This window comes from Anastrepha obliqua, chromosome 1 (genome assembly GCF_027943255.1).
Source record: "Anastrepha obliqua isolate idAnaObli1 chromosome 1, idAnaObli1_1.0, whole genome shotgun sequence".
In the NCBI taxonomy this organism is placed as follows: Eukaryota; Metazoa; Arthropoda; class Insecta; order Diptera; family Tephritidae; genus Anastrepha; species Anastrepha obliqua.
In genome coordinates, this window is record NC_072892.1 from 105,202,504 (window position 1) to 105,223,445 (window position 20,942).

The 20,942-nt window shown below is 30.6% G+C and overlaps 1 protein-coding gene across 16 annotated transcripts in view; it reads right to left on the minus strand.

Annotated features, from left to right (window-relative positions):
• LOC129235338 (heterogeneous nuclear ribonucleoprotein R) overlaps nucleotides 1-20,942 on the minus strand; it is a 97,810-nt gene that overhangs the window by 19,724 nt on the left and 57,144 nt on the right. For 8 of the 16 annotated variants that reach the window (XM_054869118.1, XM_054869123.1, XM_054869130.1 and 5 more), the window contains exons 6-10: nucleotides 4,593-4,726; nucleotides 2,902-3,030; nucleotides 2,681-2,821; nucleotides 2,475-2,581; nucleotides 1,717-1,844 (exon numbers count right to left, since the gene is read on the minus strand). In XM_054869118.1, coding sequence (XP_054725093.1) covers nucleotides 1,717-1,844; nucleotides 2,475-2,581; nucleotides 2,681-2,821; nucleotides 2,902-3,030; nucleotides 4,593-4,726 — 639 coding nt within the window. Of the gene's footprint in view, nucleotides 1-1,716; nucleotides 1,845-2,474; nucleotides 2,582-2,680; nucleotides 2,822-2,901; nucleotides 3,031-4,592; nucleotides 4,727-10,846; nucleotides 10,983-20,942 lie in introns of all 16 variants that reach the window. The other 8 variants (XM_054869121.1, XM_054869124.1, XM_054869131.1 and 5 more) reach the window with 3 other exon arrangements.

Here is a 20,942-nt window from a genome sequence, read left to right on the forward strand (position 1 = left end):
AACGCTCACTTGTTTCGGCAACGTTTTTTGTGTGAAGCGTACGCCAATGCATAGAAAGTCGGTTACGTTGGCAAAATTAATTACTTACCGCTGTTAGAACATCAAATAGTATACAGGGTGCTTAAAATTCACTATACGTAGAGGCATTTGCAACATTTATGTGTAAAAAGAAATGTATTACTAAAATTACTAAACATTGAATTCGAATATTTGGTTACTGTTTGCTTTGTTGAGTTCTGTTTGAGTTTACGTTGGATAGAACATTTTATATATTTAATGTATATTGTATTATTATATAAAATGGAATAAAAACAAATTTATGCAGTGGTTACAAAAGAGTAGCAGTAGTTAGAAAGAACACCAAAAACATGCAGTCTGGCTATTAAAACACAAATAAATACACATATAGATGATGAGAAAGAAATAAAAACAACACACCAACACGTTTTAGTTGCTTGAAAATTTTGGAAATTTTAGTGAATCAATAAAAACGTAAGTGCAACATTAATTTTGATAACACAAGTTTTACAGTTATACTATTGATAACACACCGATTACAGAAGAAGCTCTAAGTTCACGCAATTTCGTTGCTATTTTGCTTTGATAAAGAAATATATGTATATGTATGTAATATGAGGAAACGATTTTGTGAGAATTTATGGAAAAAATGCTAGATTTCGGTGGACTTAAAAGCTATTTGCAAAAGCTGGGAATCGAGTTGGCGTTGAACAAAAAGGAAAAGGGAGTAGACAAACAATAAAATACTAGAAGGAAATAGAGGAAGTGGTGGTTAATTGTTAGTAGTAACTTAAAATAAAAAAAAAAAAAACTAATAATTAATTTTGGAAACAATTAAAGTAAAAAATACGACAAAATTATAAAACTATATAAAACCTATTTTAGTTGTAAATTAGAATAGAGTTGTTCAATGTAAAATTTTATTTAGTTTTTGACACATACATATCTATATAAATAGCTGTGAACTTTTGATAAAACAACTTAAATAGACTTGGCAATTTTCAACAGTCAAACAGTACATACAGAGTTTTATAGCAGCTAATTAATGCCAGCTGTAATTTCAGAATCCATTTAAAAAACTAAAACTTGCAACAAAATATAAGATTTTTTTTAGTACGACTCAGGATTTGATGATCGAAAGTCAATTAAGTTATTTTATCAAATGTTATAGCTACGCATATATGTATGTATGTACGTATGTTCTATGCCAAATGTAGTTCTACCGGCATTGTAATTGCAATCACACTTGGTGATTTAAATACTTCGTACAGTTTACTTTGCCTAGCGAAATACGAGTATATTGCTACGATTACTTCTGCATTACACTTGCGTTTTACGCTTGCTTCAAAACTTTTCCAATCGGTAAATGGGTTGTTATGTAAGTACAATAGAAAATTGTGTATGTCAACTGCAAATCTAATTTTACACCATTCAGCGTATTATTTTTTTTTCAAGTGTCTTTTGACAACTGGCTTTTGTGATATTTATAATTTTTTTTTTTTTTGATGTTTATATTTTTTTTGTTTTTGAAGAAGAAACTCAATATATGTATGTAATTTCTAATAGTAAATAATACATAATAGTTAAGTATATAATATAAACCATCCAAAAAAGTACATATTTATTTTTATTAGGTATGTACGTATTTACGCTAAGATAAATAGCTTTAATTGTGATAAAAAACGCAATGTGACTTACCGTAATCGCGTGGAATTGGTGCGCGCAGCGGTATTCGTGGACCACCAGGCAGGCGCATTGGCGCAGTTAAAGACATCATGTTGGGATGTGTAGGCGACAAGTTTCTGTATGGAGATAATTGTTCATAGCTAGTGTGAGTTACAAATTTACAAACGCACACACACACACACAAATATTGGGAGCAACGGGCGGCGGTCGCGCGCCAATGCAAGTTATATTTTTCATTATTTGTTATTTTGTTTGTATTATTCGGTTTCGGTTTCGGTTCGTTTTTTTTTTTATTTGTTTTTGTAATGTTGTTGTGTTGTTTTGTCATACGTATTCATATGGGAACAAGCACAAAAGCACAAAAATTTGTTTGAGGTAATTGAGTGCGATGAGAGAGTGTGTGAGAGAGAGAGAGAGAGAGAAAGAAATAAGAAAGAGAATATAAAATTAATTAAAAAATTGTTCATTACTAATGAAAAAAATTACGTGTACAAACGGTTAAGGATGAACTACCCGTACCGGTGGTAGTAAATTTAATTTTTGAATCCGAAGCTGCCGATGGCAAACAAGCAGCATAAAGCCGATGTGCAAAGGTAATGTGTTGTAGGTTTTCACAATGGGTTAGTATATTTTTTTTTGTTTTTGGGTAATTTTTTTATTTTTGAATTTTGACACGCCAATGTAGGGAATCATTAGTGTATATACATATGATGTATGTATGTAAGTAATTTTTGTTGTAGCATGCCTAATAGCGGGAAGGCAGTACTTACCCGACAAGCCCGGGACGTCCTTGCATCATTTGCATCATGCGGCGTTCGCGTGCACGTAGGATTTCCTCCTTCTTCTTCTTGTCTGATGGTGGTTTGGCAAGCGATACCTGAAAATGCGCAATGTGTAGTGCATAATGTAATATGTATGTATATATGTTTGTTTCTGCTTTATAAAAGTGAAGCGTTAGAAATATGTGTGCACTTACCTCAATATTAGAAGCGCCGATCTCTTTGCCATTGAGGCCGCGCATTGCAATCACGGCGCTATCACGATCCTCAAAATGCACGAATGCATAGTCTTTGATTTTCTTAACGCGCTCAACTTTGCCATATTGCTCGAATTGCTCCTAAAGTGAGTGGAATAAAAATGGTTAATTATTAAAAAAAATTGTTTATGTTTTTATGTAATGAAAATAGCTAAAATTACCTTTAATTTCTCCTCACTAACATCTTGTGTCAGATTTCTCACGTACAAGACCTTCACCTTTGACATTGTTTGCTCGTCTGGTTCCTCTTGCGGATCAGCCCAGTCGACAATGATATCACATCCCCAAACCTAAACAAATAAAACAATTATTAATAATTTTAATAGAATAATAATAATAATTAGTAGAATAATGATAATTAATTCGTAAATGGTCAGCATTACACCAATTGTAATTTAAAGTCAACGAACATGCGTATGGTTTTATTCGTGTGTAGTTACTACGTAAAAAGCAAACCAACGCAAATGGCTGCTCATAACTTGTTAAGCATACTTTTGTTATTGCTTTGATCGATTGCAATTGACAAATGTAACATCGCAGCAACAAGTCACTCAGAATAAACGAAGGAGAACGAGTGGGATACGGAACACGGTTTGGTGACTATTTCGTCACCACACAAAATAGTCGAGTGTTTGGCATTTCAATAAGAACACTCAGTTTAAGTGATTTTTAAAATGGCTACCCGAAGAATGGACATCAACTTCCAAACAAGTGGGTTAAAACACAATATTTTATGTTTCTTTCAAGAATATGGAATATTGAAAGAAGAAATTGCAAATATTAGTTTGGGGAAAAAGAAATCTATTATTATTTCGGTAGATGGCTGTAGTGATCGATATTTACGAGATATAAACAATTTTTATGCAAAATTTATGCTCGTTGTCAATGTGACATTTCACACTAACAAAATTCTTTTGCTATTTTTTGTTTGTTCCATTCAGTTGTGAGTTACAGGGTGTTAAGAATGGAAGTCAGCAAAGAGAAAATTCGGTACATTTTACAGTTTTCCTTTCCTAAGTGCAATTTTGGGTTCGTCGATTCCGTTCAGGCATTTCTGATGTTAAAGATGCACTTCGCACAGGCAGGCGCGTCGTCGAAAATATCGATAAAATCACAGAAATAATCGAGGTCGACCGACATACATATGTATTAGTAGAGGTAGCATCACTCAGGTGCTCAACTATGAAATAGTTTTAAACCATTTGCGCAAAAATTTGATGCAAAAATATTGGATTTATTTTTCGCCAAACTAATATAAACATCAATAGGAAAAATCCTGAATATGAGCTGCCTCCGAGGTGCACTGCGCGGTAATAGCAGTAGAGCAGCTGATTTGATTTTGTTTTTTTATTTATTTTGTCTCTAAATTATCAAATTGTGTTTTTAATTACTCTAAACTATTACCCTTTGTTTGTAGATTTTGACTTTCCAGGGGCCAAAAGCAAAAACAAAACACATTACTCTTGTTTTCTTTGCTCTACTGCCTGTTACTGCTGCTTTTACCTTTTATTACAATGTGCCTTGGTTGGCTAATAGTCGAAAGGGGAAAGTGTTATTGCGGGTAGATGCTAAGTAATTTGTGTGATAAAATTTAGTATTTCCAGTTTGTTATTTTGAGACATTTTTGTTTCTATAAAAGTTAATTTCTGCAAAATACGCGTATTTCTTCACAATGAAGTTTTTCATCGCGCCGTTTCAAAGCTTTACAATTAACGGAGTGGAATTTGTTGTTGAATAATATTACTTAAAAATTATATTTATATTTATGATATTTTATGATATTTATATTTATATTTAATTTGATACACGTAAATTGTAATCTATTTTTTTAAGTAAAAGTGCAATTAGTTACCTTAATTCTACCAGTGCCAAGTCTTCGTTTTGCTAACGAGGCAGCTTTGTGTGATTCATATTCGAGAAAGCAGAATCCACGATTTTTCTTCTTGTCATCTGGTGAACTGTAGATGATCACTTCGATAAGGCCAGCTAATGTGTGTGCGCGCAACAACAATAAAAGCATTTGAACAAATAACAAAAAATAAAGCAAAATGCACAAATTAGTAAAAATGAATAATTACTAAGTAAATTCAATGGAAATGGGGATAATTGGTGGAAATTCATTAAAAAATACAACAAATAATTCATATTATAACACATAAATGTATGTATGTATATAGAGCGTTGGTAGCAGCAATAAATACCAAGTGTAGCGTTTATTGTTACTCGAAATATTCTCTCTCAAATTGTTTCTTCCATAATCTGACGAAGAGCGGAGGAAAAAGCGCCGAAAATTGCAAAATTTTACATCACAAGCATTAGGCGGGAGCGTTGTTATGCAAAATAGTGAATTTTCACGCAATTCAATTGGATTATTTGATAGACAACAATCAATAAATTGCACAAACATTAAAATTACATTTAGGAATGTGCAAAAATGTCTAAAATAATTTAAATTTTTTTAACAATTTTTTTTTTTGTTTTTCGATTTTCGATTTACATAAATTGTTTTTATTGTGAAAAACCAATGCCAAAATTCATTTGCTTTTTATTTTAGTAACATTTAAATTTCCATGTTATTCTAAATGTATTAAATAAATTCATTAATTTAACACCTAACAGCAAAATAAATAAAATCACAAAGGCACATTTAATTAAAAATTATTGCCTAATAAAAATTTGTACTTAGAAATACAAATACATATTTTGGTTTTTTTTTTTTTTAATTTTTACATACATAAATATATCATATCCACATATTATCGAATATTTAAGTGTGTATTTGTGTACATAATCAAAATGGGTTTTCGTTTAAATCTAGAGACACCAAGTGAAACCATATAAAAGTAGTATCCAAAGAAAAAGCTATATACTTTATATGTTCATACCGTTATAATTATGTATGTATGTATATAAAACACAAATGAGGCAAACTCGTGATGCGCAAGTGATCACATCATAGGTGTTTTTATAAGTACGAGTAGGTATGTAATTATGTATGTATTGAATATGCACGGGTATAAACGTATATGCAGTAGTTATACGTACATAGTATATATATAAACAAGGAATCACACTTAGGATTTTATGCTAAAAAAATGAGGTATTTTCGGGTATTGCAAAGGCTCAGGTATAGCTTTAAATAGTTTTTGATAAAATGGATTTTGATTCAATAACAAATATTTAAAATAATTTCAGTATCTTATGCGCACTTCACACGAAAGCTAATTTTGATTGCCAATCAATTAACGTAATTAGTCGAGGTTTTCAAAAAATGCTTCTATAATTTTTCAACTTATTGGAGTTACTTATGTAAGTCAAATACATTTAAAAACAGAAAGTAAATTTATGAACTTTTTTTATAATATATTTTTCTCCCCCATGATTTGATAGTAAATAAGAGTCATTAATGTACAGAGTCTTGTTGAGCACTACAATTTGCCTGGTTTTCTATGGGCTGGGAGTTTTCTAGGACTTTGTTGGGGAATACAACTCGTATGCAAATATTTTCTTTATTTATATATGTATATATAGTTAAATAGTATTTCTCCAGTCATTACCATTTTATTAAAATTATTTATTGTATAACAAAAGTGTCTTCAATGGACCGAATATTGTGAACGATTTTTACTCATATTCAATCATAATTACATTAAGTTTATGTTTGTTTAATTATTTTTCGTTCTTGTCGATGTTGTTCAACTAGTAATTGAAATGCTGGCAATCGTTGTAATTTAAAATTATTCATTACTAATGCAAAATTTCACTGCAAATTGTCACAATCTCTTGATATTCTTTACTCTTCTGTTTATGAATACACGAATGATTTTAAAGTAACGCATAACAAACTCAAAGAGGGTGGGAAAGAGACAAAGACAGACAGAGAAAGACAGAGAGATAGAGCAAAAGAGAGAGAAGTAAACAAAAGGAAATGTGAAACAAAAAGTAGTAACTTATATAGTCGGGCAATTTTACGGCTGTAGCTAGACAATTATTATTAGTTTTTGTTTGCTAAATATAAATGTAGAATATTTCTAATAAATAGTAGCAGCGCCACAAAAAAAAATATACATATGTAGTTTTGTCTCTAATGGTGGTGTACAGTTGTAACTCGGTAGCTCAAAATTGTTGTGAAAAATGGCGCACTATCATAACAAAAATTAGCGAATTTGCTTTAAGAACTTAACTGTTGTTAAGGGCCCAGTCAAGTCTTGGAAATATCAAGCGTTTCCAACCATTGGCAATGGGCTAGAAAGCTTTCTGTGTATTGATATTATATTTGAGGTTTGCTGAGAGCAAAATAGCACTACCAGCGCCGCCAGCATTTTTATGTAATGGCTTCACCTGCTAATTTTATATTTCTGGCTTAATTTCTGCGCATTGCTTAATTCCCTAAAATGTGATAATTCACTTTTTTGTTATAAACAATATATATTCAAACAAGAACTTATATACATTTCTCTGCAAAAATTCGATCACACAAAACTTAATGCAGGATCGGCTCTGTTTGCGCGTTAAAGCAGCACGTAAATAATAATATTTACATTTATAAAACGGTTATCACTGTTAACATAACATTGTCTGTTAAGTTAGTAAAATTGAATTCTAAGGTCTGAAAGAGAGTTTATGAGCGCGATGTTTTAAGTTTACAGCGCGATGTTTAACTATATTTTAAAGTTAAGCTGTAATATATTATTTAAAGCAATTTGTATTTTAGAGTTTTATTTACCAAAAAATGATGTGAAAATTACTCCTTTAATACTTAAATTTCTGTCTTAAGGGGACAGATACCTGTAAAATTTCGAAAAAAAAAAAATTGTTTCCATAAAATGTTAATATAATCCTTTAAGAATATGTTAAAAAAGTTTTAGAACGTAAATTTAAGTATTTCTTATATTATAGATCGTCAACCGTGACGACTCTATTTTTTGCGTTCGAGCACTGGGAGAGGTTGAATTTTCATGTATTCAAACTTTAGACGCGTTTTTCTCAAAACTATATTTTTCGAATTGGCGTACACGATAACTCGGAAAGTTATTGACCGATCTCCCTGAAATTTTGCACACATATTTTTTATGATATTAATTTCTATGTGAATTTACAATTTTTGGAAAATTTTTCAAAAAATAATTTTAACGAAGCAAAAATAGTAGGAAAATTTGCCGCAAAATTCTTTTTTTTAAGCATTTTATTCCACGATTTTTTTTCCATTTTTGTTTAATTCATATAGAAATTATGACAGGACGCCGATGCTACAATGGCCGCCGATTGAGAAGCCCCGCTGCGACCTTCCTGGAAGAATTGAGTGTACATACGCCATTTTAAATGATTGAAATAATATAAAAAAAAATTATATTATTTTAATGTATTGTATAAATAAACTGTATGCTAATTTTGAAAAAAAAAATATATTGACTTCTTCATTTTAAATAATTTTAATGAAAATCAGGGAAACTATGGCCGTTTACAGGTATCTGCCCCCTTAAGTGTTCTCGTTTAATCAATTGAAGCAACGCCACAGACAGGTTTATGTTACATATTTCAATTTCTCATTTCGTAAATAGTTTTAGTTTTGCAAAGAGCGCGCAAATCTCACATGGGGTCGATTTCTCTGAAATTCTAATATCCGAATTCCTTTGAATACTTTGAGTTTCTCAGCTAAATAACGAATAATTCTGTAATTGAACTATTTTTTCATTTAAACTTCCAAATTCATATATATTTTTCTTAGAAATGTCACGCTCACATAATCCCGAATGAATTATTCATAATTTTTATATTAATAAATCAAAATCAAATTTTAAACTTTGGAGTGAACTTTCAATTTGCTAATTTGTTTTAATTTTTATAGTTCAGTTTCGCGGGTTTTGAATTTGAGATATCGCTTTGTCGGCTTAAATGTCTTATGCATTTTGCAAAGCTGAATGGTTAGAATTTTTCTGTCACATTTTTTAAAACCAAAATTTCACACATTCGCAGGAATAAAAGAGTATGCAAAATCTGCCGAACTGTTGAGGATTTCACGCAATCTCAAATAGCATTTACTGGAAATGTGTAAGAATTTCGATTTGAATTGGGCATAGGCTTTTTACCAAAAATCAAAAAATATGTACCTGAATATAATCTGAATTATTTTTTCTCAAATTCAATTCAAAAACAAATTGTTTTCATCCTTGTTAAAACTCAAATTATTTTTCTGGGGCACTAACCTCAAATATAAAATGAAAATGTTACTTTTTATTACAGATTTATTTCGAGCAGAGAAATCTGCGGGCGCCAGTTTGCTTGTTTTTGGCTTTGTTTTTGCACTCGCGCTAAATTTAAACAACATATTTTCAAATAAAAGTAAAAGGTTTAAATACACATGGGAGTTTGCATGTATAATTAGATTTACTATATTGAACTGGTGCGCGCACAACTTCGAAATGTCCATAAAAAAATTTGTGTAAATAATTTAAAAAATATTTATACAGTCATTGGCATAAAGTCTAAATTTAATTTTTGAGAATTAAATTTACTTTAAAACTTAATTAAATTGCTTAAATTTAATATTATTTAGCACTTAAGGATTGTAAGAAAACTCTAAATAAATATGCATGAATTTTTTCAATAAATATTTCTTGAGCTGTTACCGTTGCACCACCACTTCTCCTTTAGGAGTCTAAAACAATAAAAAAAAAACAAAAAAAAACACACACACAGATGAATAAGTGTTTCATAGGAGGAGCTGGCGAACAAAACTGGCTAAGTTTACTGTAGTGCAGAAATATATTTTTTCGCGGTTTTCTAATAAAAACCGTCTCAAATGAGGACAAAATAGCCCTGGTGAAGTGTTAAAAACTAGTAAAGTTTATTTCGCCAACAAAACCTTGTCTGTTTGCCAGCTCGTCATATGTTAATATTCCGTATTTCTTTCAATATTAAATTTCCTGTTAAACTAAGAAAAATGTTTTAAATTTTGGCAATGATTTTTCGATGTTTTTGATTTTTGACATAGCTTAGATTTTGTTTTATTTTATTGCGCTAATTTTTCCATGTAATATTGTTAGCTACAGTTTTCATGTAAAATTAGTAATTTTATAATCTTTGCAATTTTAGAACAAAAAAAACTTTAATTTTTGTTGTATTTTCTAATAATTTCGCAGTCAATTTATACACATGAAAAGGGGGTAAGTGCTGCACATACACACAAAATTTTGTACCTTTACAAAAGCTCAAATGCAAGTACCCAAAATTGCAAAAACTGCGACACTGAGAGAAAAAGTCCTCTCATGAGACTACTTGGATTTGTGCTTTCGTGTTGGTTTACTTTAAAATTAAAATGATAGTAGGTTTTTTCGCAGCATTTTTAAGCGAAAATTGCAAAACAAAAATCCAATTCGTTTCAATTTTACAGCTCTACGCTCTTCAAGCTCACAACACCCCAGCGTCGCGCTTTTGGAGCTTTAAACTCAGTAGAGATAGTCAAAATGGCGCTTACCCAGGCTCAGTTTTGTTCGTATTACATACTTTTCTCTGCTTATTATATTTTATACACCAATTGTAAATTTTTGCATTTGTTTTTTTTTTTTTAATAAACACTTATAATATTCAATACACTTTGTCGTATATTCTGCAACTGTCGCTAACAAAATGAGCTCTTTCCGATGCTTGCCAATTGTGACCGTTAACCAATTTTTTGTAGTTTCAATATGGTGTATTGCGAATTGAAGGTGAAGTAAGTAGGAAAATCATGCAAGGCAGAAATTATTTATAAATTTTTAATTTGTTTATTGTACAGCTCGCTTTCGACTCACATTAACCATTATCGAATCTTACAAAAAATATATTAGCTCTAAAAAATTTCGCTTCGAATATTGTATGGGGAAAATAAAGCTAGGGGCTTTTGATAATTGGTGATGGATTTTGATTGGTGGACTGTTCGAGTTTAGAGGGTGGATGGTACGTCAGTATGTATGTATGCATTTCTTCTGGTTTAGCTGAAATGGCTGGGATCGCTTTGGCAGGTGGGATCAGGTGGAAGGTTGTGGAAGGTGGTGATGGTGGTGAATTCAATTGACTTTTTTGGATTGGCCTTGTTTTCTTATGATTTTGAAATGTACCACTTACGTGCGTGTTTCGTAAATTCCTCAATTAATTCGTCACGATCTCTATTCTTAGGAATATTGCCGACAAAAAGCCGGTGATTGTTAAATGATATCGTAACACCAATCTTTTTGCCTTTCCGAATTTCAAAATCATTCAGCTGGAATTGTCAAAAGTTCACACAAAAAATGTTGTATTTTTTTTTGTTTAGATAATTTTGTAACGTTTTGTTTTGTATGCATTTTTCTTTATTTTATTGGACTTTGCTTTCATTTCTCATCATATACAAAACAGCTTCAAATTGTAAATAGTATACGTAGTATATGAGATATACATATATTATAGATAATTTTGCTTTAGCTTTTGAAGAATCGTGCCAAATATAACTTAATTAAAGTACAAAAAAATACAAGTTCCAGAAAAATTCTAATTTGTGGTATAAAGTGATTAAGGAAGGATATAATATTTTAAGTAAATAAATGATTTATGATTATCGTATGTGTGTATGTAAAAATGTAAGAATGTTCAACAGCCAAACGGTATTCGGTTAATAAAAATCAAAAATAGAAAAAAATTAAAAAAAGTTATGAAACAAATAATATTGTAAAGACACTCCAAATGTTGCAGCTACTTAAATACTAATTTGGAATGTTTGGAATAATATTTTGTTTTTGTATACACGCTATTTAGGCATAAATTATCAATGCATACATTTTTATATATTGAAACTGATTGCTTTGCGAATGAAAAAATTTAGTAGAACAAACTACTTTCTAGTGTTTCCAAAAATGCGAACAAAAATGCTATTTGTTATTTTTTAATTGGGAAATAATTCAAATCAGTAAATAATCTTAAAATTGTGAAAAAAATGTATACTATCCCAATTGATACTACTGGCGCTTAGGCCCAACGAGAACTTCAATGCTATTTCTTCGAGGCTTAGAAACTACGAACTAAACTGTATGGAACTGTAATAAGTGCTCTTTATAAAAAAAAAACAAATATCTCAAGTGAAATTTCAATAAATATTTAATATAAAGAGCTTTTTGAATCAATTACATTTTTTAACTTGATTCAAGAAAGTTATTATTAATCATTAAAATTTACTATAAAAATGATTTTGAATCAAAAAATTAAAAAGTAAGAAAAAAAGTATTTCAGTTATTCAACTTTCAAAGACTCTTTCCATTACTTAGATTCTCGAAAAAATCATCGAATAACTATTCGCACCCGCATTAACAGCAGTTCCCAACTTTTCTATGCACATATTAATGCGCTTCCTAATCCTAATCTATCCTTTTCACTTACTGAACTTAATTCTAGGAAGCGCATATATTCCTAATAGAAATTTTATGAAATTTGTCTCCTATGCTGCTAATTTTTTTCGTCTAGCGCTTTCTGTGCTGAAGGTTAATAAGAATAAACCGCACACTATGGCGTATGAGTAACATCAGTGATATTTTAATAATTGGTTCATATATTAAAACTAAATTTACTTCATACTTCTTCTTATTTTGCTTCTTTCTTTTTTATTATATTTTTCAGATGTTTCTTGTATCTCGGGTATAAGTATAAATTTTCACCAAAGATCCTCAAAAGACTCGATATTGTACTTTTCGATATGAAACCTAACTCTATAGATAATTATACTGAACTCCTAAAAGATTTCCGGTTATAAGGCAAAATTCGAAATATATTTTAATAAAAATACTTTGTATTTTTTATGTATATATGTATGCACTATACAAAATAAGTATAAAATGAAAAAAGGGATGAAAAGAATTTTAGTTAGTGAGGTAAGTTTTCAGAAGTCAGCAGCCGTGTAAAGGTGTTACATGTTTCTCTTATTCAATTGTCATTGCAAAATACAAAAACAACAAAAAAATCATGAATTACAAAAAAATATCACTTGTTAGTTTTAGTTATATATATATAATTGGCGCGTACACTTCTGTTAGGTGTTTGGCCGAGCTCCTCCTCCTATTTGTGGTGTGCGTCTTGATGTTGTTCCACAAATGGAGGGACCTACAGTTTCAAGCCGACTCCGAACGGCAGATATTTTTATGAGGAGCTTTTTCATGGCAGAAAAAACTCGGAGGTTTGCCATTGCCTGCCGAGGGGCGACCGCTATTAGAAAAATGTTTTTATTAATTTTGCTTTCACCGAGATTCGAACCAACGACCTCTCTGTGAATTCCGAATGGTAATCACGCACCAACCTACTCGGCTACGGCGGCCGTTTTAGTTAAGGGGGTCTTCTGGTCTCGAGGCCCTGAAATGAGGGGTTTTTTTTGGGGATTGATTGTGACAAATCCTGTGAATATTTAAAAAAAATTTTTTTTTATTTTAAAGGTACATGTCTTGGCTTTTAAAAAATGGTTTTGACTTTGAAAAAAATTAACACCCGCGACCTTGAAATGGCGCTGAAGACGTCCACCTCCAAACGAAACAGGTCTCCATTTTGGTCACGGTTTTTCCACCTGGGTAATCAGAAAGCAAAAATTAGATATGCGTTGTCTTCAGAGTTGCCCTGGTTAAGTTTTCCCGTGACAGATTTTTTTTTTTTAATTTTTTTCAAAAGTTATGCAACAATTTGCAAAAAAAATTTTTTTTTGCTCATTTTTTGAACTTTAAAAGATTATAAAAATGGAATGAAAAAAAATTTCCGGTAAGTTTTCCGAACCTTTTAAGACCAAAACCATTGAAATCGGAGTATAACTACTATAAAAAGTGTGACCAAAATGCTTAAAAAACACGATTTTCGGGGAAACGCGTTTAAAGATAAAGTTTATGATAAAACGGCCGGAGGAGGGTACACTTCGGTGCCCAGAAAAATGTGAAAAAATGCGATTTTCAAAAAATCCTTTCTGTGGCGTATTCTCGCATACACATACAACAAAATTATGCAAAAAAAAAAAATCGATTTTTTTTTCGCTGGAGACCAGAAGATCCCCTTAACTAGATGTAATAATATGAAATGTGTTTATTATTTTAACGTTTTAATAAAAAGACAAAATTGTCACCTGTTTGATAAAATATAAAGAAAAAAATTAGCACCACAATCTATTTGAATTTATTTCCTTAGGATTCGATAAATGGAGGGACCTTTAGTTTCATGCCGCCTTCGTAAGACAAATGTTTTTAATGAGAAATGTTTTTTTTTATGGCAGAAATACACTTTGAGACTTTTTCATTGCCTGCCGAGGGGCGAGCGCTATTACAAAGAAACTTTTCTACAATTTCATGTCTCATTACCGAAATGTGTTTCGAAACCGAGCTCTTTCAAATGGTAGGCATATATGTACAAATTCAGTCGACTAGTTTAGTTTAGTTTATCGACTACCACATTTGGTCGGCTACAATTGGTCGCTCGTAAAAGCTCGTTATACTCGAGTTTATACTCGAAAATTTCCGATTAATGAGCGTCAAATAAGCGTGCGTATACTCGTTGTTCATTTGTTCGGGCAATTCGAAAATGTGCCAACAAAATCGAGAGCTCGAATAGCTATTACAAAAACAATAACATATTATATATGTATGTATATGAGAATTTATATTCTTAGTAAATCGCTTAAGGCAAACGAAATGCTTCGGGTGAGGCGAATTGTAGCGTCTCAGCATAAGTTGCGATTATTGTCAAGAAAAATAGTATTGGAGCATAGAAGTACTGAGACTTAAAGCGTCCCTTTGAAAAAAAAAAAATAATAATAATTGGCTCCAGTTCTGGTGTCTCAATACTACTTCTTAAAAGATTATTTTTGGAACTAAAATCAACGATTTTGCAATTGCAGCATTCATAGAGCGAAGTACAGGCTGTTCTGAAATTTGAAATTTGTGCTCAATTGAGATGATATGCTCAAGCTAATTCTTCTCTTTAGTTTTGTTGATTTGTGTTATAATAAATCATAATAATAATAATACCGCCATAAAACCATCTCAATATCTGTATTTTCTGTGAGTACGCGTCGCAGAAAAATAAATTTTGTAAAGGCAAATTGGGAATCTCTGCTTTATTTTTGTATTTTCTTGTTAGTTTTGTTTTATTTTAAAGTTATAAAAATTTCGTGATTAGCTCTAACTAATATATTTAGAAATGACTTATTCGAATCGATTAATAAATTTCGTTATTCTGCATTCAAAATTAAAACTTCGGAGCTTTTAAATTTGATTTTAGATAAGAAAGGTGGCAGATAAAAAAATTATAGCTATCAAAATAAGAAATTTAGAAATGTTTCACATAAAATTTAACGTCTTAGTGTTGGCATCAAGTAATCTTAAATGCGCCTATCATTTATGCAAATTTTAATTAATGTGAGCAATTTCATTTCTTTTCCACTAATTGATTAGTTAATTTAAGTCAATTTGATAAATTTTGTAGTTTAACAAATTTAAATATTTACATTTAATGCAATAAATAAAAATAATAGGGTGGCGCAAAATGAATTATCCAAATATGTTTTTGAATAACTTTTTTACCAAATAAAAAAATTATTTTAAGTGATGAAAGCCTTTATTTTGACCTTTGCGCTCACCATTGGTTGTCTGTTAAACCCTCCAGCTGTCTAGTTCATAAGTGTCATAGATGATTGACGTGCGACGCTTTTTGCAAAAATTATAAATATTTCGGTAGGGTGATTAATTTTGCGCCACCTTGTAAGTAAAAATCATTTTAGTGAATTCTGCTTTTGTTTGAAATCAAAAATAAATAATTTTATGTAACATTGCGCGTAAAAATTGATATTATTTGAATAAATATTTTTTTTATTTTGCAGCAAAAATTTTTAATTAATGGGAAGTAAATTTAAGCTAATAATAATAACAATTTAGTATTTGCAGTGTGCCGAATGGCCGACACTTCAACCTAAACGATTTTTGTGTTCTACTATATGTTTTAGAAGTACATACTTAATACTAGTTCTAGTTACTGGCACTACTACCATTAAATGTATAACATCAGATTCTATTTAATTTAGACGTTTCCTGCCTGAGGTTGGGAATTGGTTGAACGCCGAATTCTTTTAGTCAATTTTACGCCTTGCGGACAAATTTCAATATATCTGCAACAACAGCATTCGTGATTTTATTCGAATCGATTTCATCTCAATGAAAGCTGTACGGTCCTGTCTTTGCCAAGGCAATAAAGTTGGGCAAAACATGCTCTGCAGTTCATCATCCTTCAGTCAGATTATGCACGCACTCTGTCTAATTTCCAATATGAATTTTTGAGAGAAGGTAATTTAAGTAATAGGCAACTGTTGTAAGTAGGTTTACTACTATTTTCCTGATATCAAAACGGCGCTTTAGTGCTACTTCAGGAGTGCCAGAACGGCACTTCAACCATTTCATTTCACTTGATATCTATTCTGCGTAAAAGGTCTATAAGCCTTTTCGCTTGAAGGGATTCTTGTGTTCGTAAATCTTTGACTATTCAACCAACTATTTACCCTGCATTTAGCTTCTGAAGTTAGAGGTTTATTAAAGACTTCTCTGAACCACAAATTTGAATTGAACTAAAACTCCCGAATAATTTAATAGAATAATTAATTATATTTATAATTAATCAAAATCGTAGAACGTATTTCTTGAATGGAAATGTTTGAATTTATTACTATGAGTATTTATGAATTCGATTGACTGTTCATTGAAATTCCGAATGTCAGTCATTTATTATATTATATTTTTGGCTAAATCGCAATAAGATTTCCTGCTTTACCCTGCTTTACTAAAATAAAGTAAATTTAGCAGAATTTAATAGAAGAGAATTCATTCGAAGGAAAAATATTGACGTTTTGTAGCCATAGCAATACTTAATGATTTCTGTCAAAAGATATCCTAATATCGAAAGAAGTTTTAAAAATAGCAAAGGAACAACTAAACTTCGCTCTACACCCACACTGGAATGGAGACTCAAACTTAATTTATTAATGTGCGAGGATATTTGTTCAGACTTAAAAGCGGAGGTCGCCAAAATTGACTTTGCGAATGTATCGGTGAGCACAGAGTAGTCGTACTGAACAGTGGTGAAAAGCATCAAATTCAAAGATCGAATGTGTCAACAATGAAAAATTAATACTGCTGCTCTACGCTATGCTATACTATAGTTAAATTTAAAATTTGGTGTTTAGATCAGTTACTTTGGAGAACCCATGTAAAAAAAAAAAAAATTGTATGTATAAGCAAATATGCATTTCATCAAATTTATTACTAATTTGCAGTTTAGTAAACTCATAAGCATTAATTGAATTTGAAAATCGAACTTATTCTGCAAAAGTATTTTCCTAGGGTTTGCAGTTAAAGACATTTGCGTGAGCGTACAATTCGAGCGTTCGCACATTTGTTTGGACTTTCTGACTATGAACTCGTGCGGGAGTAGCACGAGCAGTATAGCTATACTATGTGACAGACGTCAGTGAAGCCAGTTTAATAGTTGTCAAAAAAAAAACTGGATAACTTTAAAAACCCTTCTAAATTAAAATGTGAATTGATGGTTTGTAAAATTTTTGTTTAGATTTCCCTTTAGATTTAGAATTTGTATAAATTTCTAAAATAATTTGGAATTTTTTTACTAATCAAAATGTAATGAACTATTAATCGAATGATCAAACTCACGAAATGTTTATTAACCAAAAACAAAAAAAAAATCAATTATTCGCAATCAAACAGAATTATAAATTATAAATATAATAAAAAAATGCACTGACTTCTGAAAACTCAACTCATAAGGAGTTAAAATTTTGTGTTGTACGTATGTATGTATTACTTATGTGTAATGAACTAAGTTAGAAAAGAAATTGATGCAACAAATTTTGTAATACTTTTTTTCCTCTTAGAAAATTTATGTTTTATATTTTAGATTTTCTTTTTTTTTTTTTGTTTTTTTATTTATTCTGTTATTTATTTTCGAGAGTTAATGACTGGAGATATCTTTATCGTTGCTTTTTTGTTTTTGTTTTTTGTTTTTTTAGTTTCTTGTTTGTAGATTTATAAGCTTTCACAAAAAAAAAAAGATGAACAACTTTAAGCGACAGCCATTCTCAGCGAATGTATGCACGCACGAAATTTACATAAGTATATATGCATGGATCTGTGTATGCAAATGCATGTGAATTGTGCGACACAAAGCTTGTGTGCGTGTGTATGTGATAATGCATGAGAGTGTGCGAATGTGAGCGCGACATAATTATAGGTATGAGTGTCTGTACATGTGGCAGGCAGTATTCACATATATGTACATATGTCTGTACATACGTACGCATGTTTGCATGCCTTTGGCTATGTATATGTGCGCTTTGTTTTTTGTTTTTCCATTTCTAACACATTTGTGGTGAGTTACACTTGGCAAAATTTCGGTTAGATACGCATTTGAAAAGAGTCTCAATGGTATTGAATAAATTAATAAAATGGTGAGCTTAGGTGGGTATTTTGTTATTTGAGGTTATGTACATTTGTATGGTTATGTACGGATGATAAATGTCGTTGAATAATGAGTAATTATTTGTTGTGGTGTGAGAGGATAAAATGTTATATTATCTACATGGACGGTTACTTAATTTAAATAATGATAAAAATTCATAGGTAATTAAAGTAAAATAAAAAAATTTATATTCGAAAAATTTAAATATAATTCGGTATAAAGAAGGCGAGTTTAGCGATATTTTTTTCTTGTTTTTTTTTATTTTTATTTTTATTGAATAATATCTTACTCAATCAGATGTATTATATTTGAGCACTCACATTCGTGCTACGCTGGTTTTTATTTGCAAATTAACCTCCCTCCCTATCGCAAATTTGCATATTTCATAGATGATTTCATCGTTTCCCACATTTCCCCACACATTTTGTAGTTGTTTATTATAATTCATTACAGTTGCACCGATTTATACATTAGCCAATTGGGTATTTAGCCAATATTGAAGCCAATTGGATTTTTATATTTCACAAGCCAATTAAATGGGCCGCAATTGCGATCTCTCTACGAGTATTTATGCGAATTGTAGTGGAATTTATTATATAATATGCAAAAATTGTCACTTTAAACACACAAAAAAAAATTATAAATTCAAAGTTTAGCTTTCGATTTATCATGAATTGAAGTCACTCATATAATTTATTACTATCTTTTTATTTTTATTAAATATTATATATTTTTTTTAAGTAATGCGACTCTCTTAATTTTCTAAGTTTTCTGTTTTGCACCAATAATCAAGGCATTTTGCGCAACAGTCTAAAAATCTCGTTAGCCAAACACGTTATAGGCAAGTGTCGTTACCATTCCATAATAGTGATTCCCTCACGACAATTCCGCACACTTTTTCATAGATATTAAATCTGCATATAATTTTTTTCATATTGAACAACGGATGTATGTTTCTTGGTCGACTGCAAATGAAAACTCTGAAAGTCGAAAAGCTAAGTCAACTTAAAATTTCTTTGAAACTTTGCTTTTGTGCATTAAATGATTCTCTTTTCTTTCTCCACACTTTAGTGGTCAAAAAAATTAACTACTAGTAAAATATTAGTTTCAATTTTTATGTTAGAGATGCACCTCGCACAGGCAGGTCCGTCGTCGAAAATGTCGATAAAATCACAGAAATAATCGAGTTTGACCGGGATATTGCCAGTCGAATGAACTAAAGTTCGACCATAAAACAGTTTTAAACCATTTGCACAAAGCTGGATTTAAAAAGGAAGAAGCATAATAATGGATTTAGTTTTCATAAAACTAATATTTGGTACAAAAAGGTCATGCATACGAACTTCTGACAGGTATTCGGAAATTTCGAGCTTGTGAAGCGTCTTGTTCACGTAATAAATTACACCCACTGATACCATTAGTCATAAGCGGAAAATAGCTCTCGTCCCCTGGAGTATATTTTTTGGCCTCGTACGCAATTGAAAAGCAGAGGCCACTGCCGTCGAACAAAAATCATACCGTGGAAAAAGGCTAATTGCCATACCGATGGAAGGTTTGAATTTAGAAGGTTTTGATGGTTGAAGTTCGGACTAAACCTTTATCGTTCCGAATTTCTCCAGAGACCTGGGCCATTCACGAACATCTTCAGCTTCCTCAAAGGTAAATTTTGTTATTTCCATGAGTCTGATTTACAACTCACTCTCAATATTTATCACTAATTACATATAACGGAATAATTTTTTGTTGGCAACTCCGATTGCTGCGATATACAAGAACTTCTGCTTGGTGTATTTCAGATGAAATTGCTAAGATTTCATAATTTTGCAATAAACCCAGGCCTGTCGTATCAACAGTCGATTTGTAATAGACTTTAGATTCCCTAAACCCAAGTGTGGCACCTGTTTTCGTGAATTGTCTGAACAGTCGGTCTTAATAAATATTTATAAATCGATTCATTTTCCCCTAAAAAATTATCGCAAGCAGTCACGCCGATTATAATTTTGTTTTTTATGTTCTCACGTCAGTTGGTTCTACTTAAACGATATGACCCGAATTAATACCCGGCCAAGGGATGTCACTTCAGGAGCATTCCCCGTATATGCAGGGGGAATATTTATGCTGCTTCTACAACAGCAACAACATTATAATTTTTAATCACCTTTGTGTTCATCGCTAAGAAGTTCTAAAATATGTTTGGAACTAAGCTTTTTAATTTATTCTAGGAAAACTAACTTCATTGAACTGCTTCTAAAATATAAACGTTGCTGAAAGGTTTCTAAAAATGGTAATTAATGTCATGAGACAAGCAGTTTTAGATTTATGTTATTTTTGGGTTCAATTAAAATCGAATTTTATCAAATTTCAATTTTACGAAATTATTTACGAAAATTTTTATTTACTTATTTTTTTTTATAAAAGTTGTTGTGTTTCTAAGTTTTTTAATTAATTTTTTTAACTCATAATTTTGAGATTTTCATAATTTACTATTTTTATTTTTATTTTTTTAATTAAATATTTTAATTTATGAAAATTAAATTTTTTGAAATTATTTACGAAATTTTTATGTTATAAAATTTTTCGTGCATCTAAATTCTTTAATTAATTTTTTAATTCATAATTTACTATTTTTACTTTTTATTAAAAATGTTTATTTATGAAAATTAAATTTTATGAAACTATTTCGAAAATTTTCATGTTACTTATTTTT